The sequence below is a fragment of the Tupaia chinensis genome, unplaced genomic scaffold (genome assembly GCF_000334495.1).
Source record: "Tupaia chinensis unplaced genomic scaffold, TupChi_1.0 Scaffold000574_1, whole genome shotgun sequence".
NCBI classification, from domain to species: domain Eukaryota; kingdom Metazoa; phylum Chordata; class Mammalia; order Scandentia; family Tupaiidae; genus Tupaia; species Tupaia belangeri.
Genome location: NW_006160088.1, coordinates 2,774,073 through 2,780,072, shown reverse-complemented (window position 1 = coordinate 2,780,072; position 6,000 = coordinate 2,774,073). Strand labels below are relative to the sequence as shown.

The 6,000-nt window shown below is 44.3% G+C and overlaps 1 protein-coding gene across 2 annotated transcripts in view; it reads right to left on the bottom strand.

The window, feature by feature from the left end:
- PIK3CB (phosphatidylinositol-4,5-bisphosphate 3-kinase catalytic subunit beta) overlaps nucleotides 1-6,000 on the bottom strand; it is a 134,175-nt gene that overhangs the window by 29,121 nt on the left and 99,054 nt on the right. For both annotated transcript variants that reach the window (XM_006158178.3, XM_027775577.1), the window contains one exon: nucleotides 4,320-4,419. In XM_006158178.3, the coding sequence (XP_006158240.1) occupies nucleotides 4,320-4,419 (100 nt within the window). The remainder of the gene's footprint in view (nucleotides 1-4,319; nucleotides 4,420-6,000) is intronic.

The window sequence follows — 6,000 nt, the reverse complement described above, 5'->3', positions numbered from 1 at the left end:
GACCCTCTTTCCATGAACAGGACAGACTAGATGGCCGAGTATGAGTGAGTATGCACGGAGACACCATAACTGGTGCCTAAGTCTAAATGACTTGCTTTTATGAGGTGACTATAGCTATAAAGCTCATGCAAAGAAACACAATTATGGAAGTAGTACAAGGTGGATCAATACTGGCCAACTAAATAAAAACCAGTATGTGTCAGTTTTATTGTTTAATAAACGAGGGCCTTTTCATGTAGTATTTTGTAAAATTCAAAAGAAACAATCCTAGCCACCATAAATCAAAAGAAGCATCTTTTCATGAGCATATCATTAAAACTGGAAATCACAAGTGAAAAAAAACAGAAATATGTGGGCTGGCAGGTGGTGTGGTGGTTAAGGTGCTGGATTCCCACATGGCCGACCATGGTTTGAATCCCGGACCTGGCGGCTAGCCTTCTCACTCTCCCTCTTTCTCTGGCTAAATTGAAGAATAATAATTAACAAATAAAATTAAATTAAATAATTCTTTTTTAAAAAAACACAGAAATATGTAATTGCATATAACATACATAAAATATTTGTGCTATAAACATACAATATGTATAAAACAAAGACGACAAATACCATGGCTTCAATCACATGAATAAGAGATTTCTTTTTTTTTTTTTTAGTATTGCTATAGGGAACATGCACTCATTAGAGACAGAGATAGACAGAGATGGAAAGTGAGAAATCACCCCCAAAGAGGATGGCCATGCCGCAGACCCTTCCTCTCCTTCTCTTGGGAATTGGGTATCCGTACACATACACCCAGCATCATTTTCCTAGCCACAGGGCCCGGGACTCGAACTGCACGTTGGACACATGGGATCCAGACTCTTTAACCTCCACACCACTCGCTGGACCCACGTTTTCATTTCTGAACGCTGTATCTAGGTAAGGACGCCACTAAGCCTACACAGGGAGGTAAATTCAAGCACACTATCTCTACAGAGAGCTGAGACTTTACTCACATGAAATCAGGGCTGTTCTATGCAACTTAAAGATAAAACTGAGGGAGCATAATGGCTATGTCGCTGACCGTGGTTCGAATCCCGGACTCAGTGGCTTAAAATCACGCAGGGCGTGTGTACGTGCGTACCCAAGATTCCGAGAGGAGAGTGAAGGAGAAGGGATTGTGGTGTGACCATCCCCTGGGGGGGGTGAGTTCTCGCTTTGTCTCTCTGTCTTTCTGGCGAGCGCACGTGCCCTATAGCAAAAATCCCCCCCCAAAAAAATAAATTAAATAAAACTGAAAAGGCTGAAGCTTGCCAAGTCAACCATCTGTCAAAACCACAGACCCTCCACTTCTCGACCACCAGGAGCTGTACAAACACTGGTGGGACGGGTGAGACGGAAGGAAACCGCGCTACGCAAACAGGAACCGTTGAACTATTTCAAATCCGCATTCCCTCTGTGTGTGTACGGTAGGGTGTTTTCACGCTCCATCTCAAAAGGCGTTGATATCAATTTTTAAGAACAGTGTTTTGGACTCAGCATGACTATGAGACAAGTATTTCTAAGTATTTCAACACGCTTTTTATACATTTACAATGATAAAAAGAACTGTCATAGAAAGAGCAATTTACTCTTGCAATTTACTGGTCTAGAAAAAAAAGAAAATATGTCATCTCATTAGTGTCAAAAAAAGTTAGGCTGAAGCTACCAGAAAATCAAGAAAATAAGTAGTGGGAACTGACTGCGTGAGGGAGGGAGACAGCGGTCACAGGACACGGTAAGCAAGTAACGACACCAAGGGGGTCCTGGTAGGACACGGCAAAGACCTGGATTTTATGCTCCACGCGATGTCAGATTACTGTAGGGATTTCAGAACGAAATGACATAATGTCATCTATATTTAAAATGACATACTCTCCATTTCTGAAAGACCACTTTATCTCCAGGTGAATCCTGTGCAGGAAGATGCCAAGAACAGAAAGCAGAAGTGTGATTAGGAGGCTCATGTGCAACACAGGAGGTAAATGAAGAAGTCCAGGCGAACCGGGCGAGCAGGCTGGACTAGAAGGAGCCACAGCGCAAGAGGCAGGGACACAGGCGTGTGACACATGTAAGAGTGGTCTGGAGGAGACGAACAGTACTGATCCGACGTGATGACTACGCGGCACATAGTGAGAGGATTTAAATGTTAGTCATTACTGTCAACATTCATGAGCTGTCCGAAAGGAAGGGATCAGAGATAGTTGTTTTAACATCATCGAAACATCTAATAGGAGCTTATGTAAGCTCTGTCAATGGGAATGAGTTAGAAGAGTATGTGGGACCAGCAGATACTGTAATGGTCACGTCACTGGATTCTCACATAGTCACCTGTGGTTTGAGTCCTGATCCTGGAGGTGTAAACCTCTGGCTGGATGCATGAGTGTGTGCTCAAAGTCCAGAGAGGACGACAGAGGAGAAGGGACTGTGGTGTAAGCCATTGCCCCTGGGAGGTGATTTCTACCTTTCTGCCTCTCTTTCTCTGGCGAGTGCACGTGCTGTAGAGCAAAACTCTCTTAAAAAAAAAAAAAAAAAGCATTAGGACCAGCAGATGGCACTATGTCGCTGGACTCCCATGTAGCCAACCGTGGTTCGAGTTCTGGACCTGGTGGCTTAAACTCACGCCGGGCACGTGTGCGTGCGTGCCCAGGATCCCAAGAGGAGAATGGAGGAAAAGGGATTGCAGAGTGGCCATCCCCCCTGGGGGTGATTTCTTGCTTTCTGTCTCTCTGTCTTTCTAGTGAGCGCATGTGCCCTATAGCAAAATCGTCTCTGGAAAAAAAAAACAAAACAAAACCAAGATTGGTACAGTCTACTATACACACACACACATATACATACACATGCATACATGCATGCTATTATGGGGCAACCATGATATACGAGATCTGTCTTTAATCGAAATATTGCTATGTGGTAAATGCCTACACTGAACTGTATAAGGTTTAATTTTAAATAGAAGCAGGAGGGGGCACTCAGGGGCTGGCGTGGTGGGAACAGAACTGAACCCCCAGGGAGAGGGCCTGAGCTGGGCATGTGCATGCCTGCCCTTGATCCAGGCAGGCTGCGGTGCGGAGTAGAGCGTGGCCGAGGGGTCTGGCTGGGGATGTCTGTTTCTCTGTCTCACAGGAGAAATAAATAAACTTTGTTTTAATGAAAGAGTTATACAGCTAAAATGTTTGAAAACATTTAGCGCCACACAAGAACTTCCACTTTACAAGCGGATAGACCTAGGTGTGAAGCATCATCCTGTCACTAACTGCTGTCACTAACTCTCTTAGAGTCTCAGTTTCCCTGATAAAGGCAGATACTATTGGTAGCTACTTTAGCACACTGTAAGTGGAGCGAAATGAGTTATGTACTTAAGGCACTTCGTGTGGCTCCTGGCCTATGGTGAGCATTTCCTTAACAATTTACCTAATAATATTAGTAATACCTTAGAACCACAGGAGAACACCCCAATTTCAGGCATAAACATGTAAGTGAGGCAGAAGCCCCTCCACCTCTGAGCTCTGTTACACTTGCTTCTCTGCCCAGAGCAAACAGTGATTACTAGTCCTTTTGTCTTTGCTAACGAGCCGAAACCTTTTGGTCTAGATGTCCCTTAGCAATGTGACCACCAATCACCAGACCCTGCCCGGAGCCATGGGGACCGTTAAACAAAGGTCTGCAGAGTGCCCTTACAAATAACGAACCTGCTTGACTCAGCTTCTGTAACTGCTCTGGCATAAAAACCCGACTCCCTTTCCTCTTCACCCCCTCCTCAGCTTCTATTAGAATCACTAGATCAACCCAGAATTGATTGGGATTTTTGCCTACATAAGCACCCCCTCCTTCCACTCGGGACTGTGGGGTTTTGAGACATGAGTCCCCCCCCATATGCCGCCAACTTAATCAATAAAATTCCAATAATTTTGGCCATGTCTGGATGGCCTCTGATTTCTGGCTGAATAGACTATAACACAATTTGAAAAAGCAGTTTAGGGGCCAGCACGTGATGTGGTAGTTAAAGGCGCTGGATCCCACATGGCCGACCGCAGTTCAGGTCCCAGACCTGGTGGCTTGCTTTCTCTTTCTCTCTATCATCCCAGCCACTCAGGGAGGCCAAGGCAGCGGGAGAATCAGGGCCGGCCTGGGCAACGCGAGCAGATCCTGACTGCAGGGGGAGCCAGGCATGGTGGCTTACACCCATTGCTCGGACAAGAAGCCGAAGCAGGAGGACCGGGCCTTTAAAGAAAAGCTAAAAACAAAAGACACCACCAAGCACCAAGCTGAGCATGAAGACAGAAAGACGCCGATACCTGTTTGGAAAGCACTTTCATGTGACCTACGCTTCCCCGGCAATAAGCTTCCAGGATGACGCCGAACTGCACTGAGACGGCGGGAATGTGCACTTCGGACCTGCGGGAGTTACAGCAAATGGTTCATCAGACACTTCAGACTGCCAAGGGAAAACACGGACTTCTTTACTCTATTATGACATTAACTTCTGATGCTAACAAAGAGAACAGGCAGGAATAGAGAAACGATCAACATTCTAGGCTGTCAAACTTCAGAGTTCAAAAAGTCATGAGAATTCATAGTTTTATTTCATTCCAAGAAATCAGTAATTTTCACATCTTACGTCGTGTGGGGGCGGGGGAGGGAGTAATCTTAGCCACCTAGAGATAGTAAGACTGCAAACTGACCCATGACGTTGCCTGGCAACATATAATTTACTAATACCTCGACTAGCTTCTATTTCATTCTTTCTCACATAAGGAATGATATACAGGGACCAGCAGATGGTGTAAGGGCTATGTCGCTGAACTCCCATGTAGCTGACCACAGTTCGAGTCCCGGACCCAGTGGCTTAAATGCACACTGGGCGCATGTGCTTATGTGCCTGAAATCCTGAGAGAAGAATGGAGGAGAAGGAACTGTGGCATGGCCATCCTCCCTGGGGGGTGATTTCTTACTTTCTGTCTCTCTCTGTCTTTAGGGCAAGCGCACACGCTCTATAGCCAAAAAAAAAAAAAAAAAAAAAAAAAAACCCTCCAAAAAAAAAAAAAAAAAAGAAAAAAAGAATGATATATACATATTTGAAAAATGAAGACATACTTAATACTTCTTCCCCGGAAAATTTAAAAGTAAAATTGAACTCAATGAGAAAAAAGTTAAAAATGATTTGGGGCCAGCAGGTGGCATGGTGGTTCGAGCCGCTGGACTCCCACATGGCTGACCACAGCTGAAATCCTGGACCTGGTGGCTTGCTTTCTCACTTTCTCTCTTTCTCTTTCTGTCCCTCTCTCTGGTCGAATTAAAAGATAAGTAAATAAATAAAGTTAGAGGGACCAGCAGTTAGCCTAATGGCTATGTTGCTGGACTCCCACGTAGTCGACCGTGGTTCACGTCCCGGACCCGGTAGCTTAAACTCACACCGGGTGCATGTGCGTGCGTGCCCAAGATCCCAAGAGGAGAATGGAGGAGAAGGGATTGTGGTGTGGCCATCCCTCCTGGGGGGTGATTTCTCGCTTTCTGTCTCTCTGTGTCTGTCTGGCGAGCACATGCGCCCTATAGCAAAAACCTCTCAAAAAAATTTTAAAAAAGTTAAATAAAATAATTCTTTTAAAAAATAAAATAAAAAAGATTTTAATTTTCCTGAAAAAGGAAAAATTTTAAATTTCCTAAATAAGGAAATCAACATCCAGAAAAAAATAAAAGTCCAGAAATTAAAAGTATAATATTATAGCATTTAGTTGTTAAAAGAGGCTTATCCAGGGGCCAGCAGATGGCATTGTGGTTAAGGTGCTGGACTCCCACATGTCCAACCCCAGTTCAGGTCCCAGTTCTGGTAGCTTGCTTTCTCACTTTACCTCACTTTCTGTCTCTCTGTCCTTCTCTGGTGAGCACATGTACCTTATAACAAATTTATAAAACAGCAATAATAAATAAAATAAAATAACTTTTTAAAAAAGAAGCTTATCCAAAATGGAAAGGTAT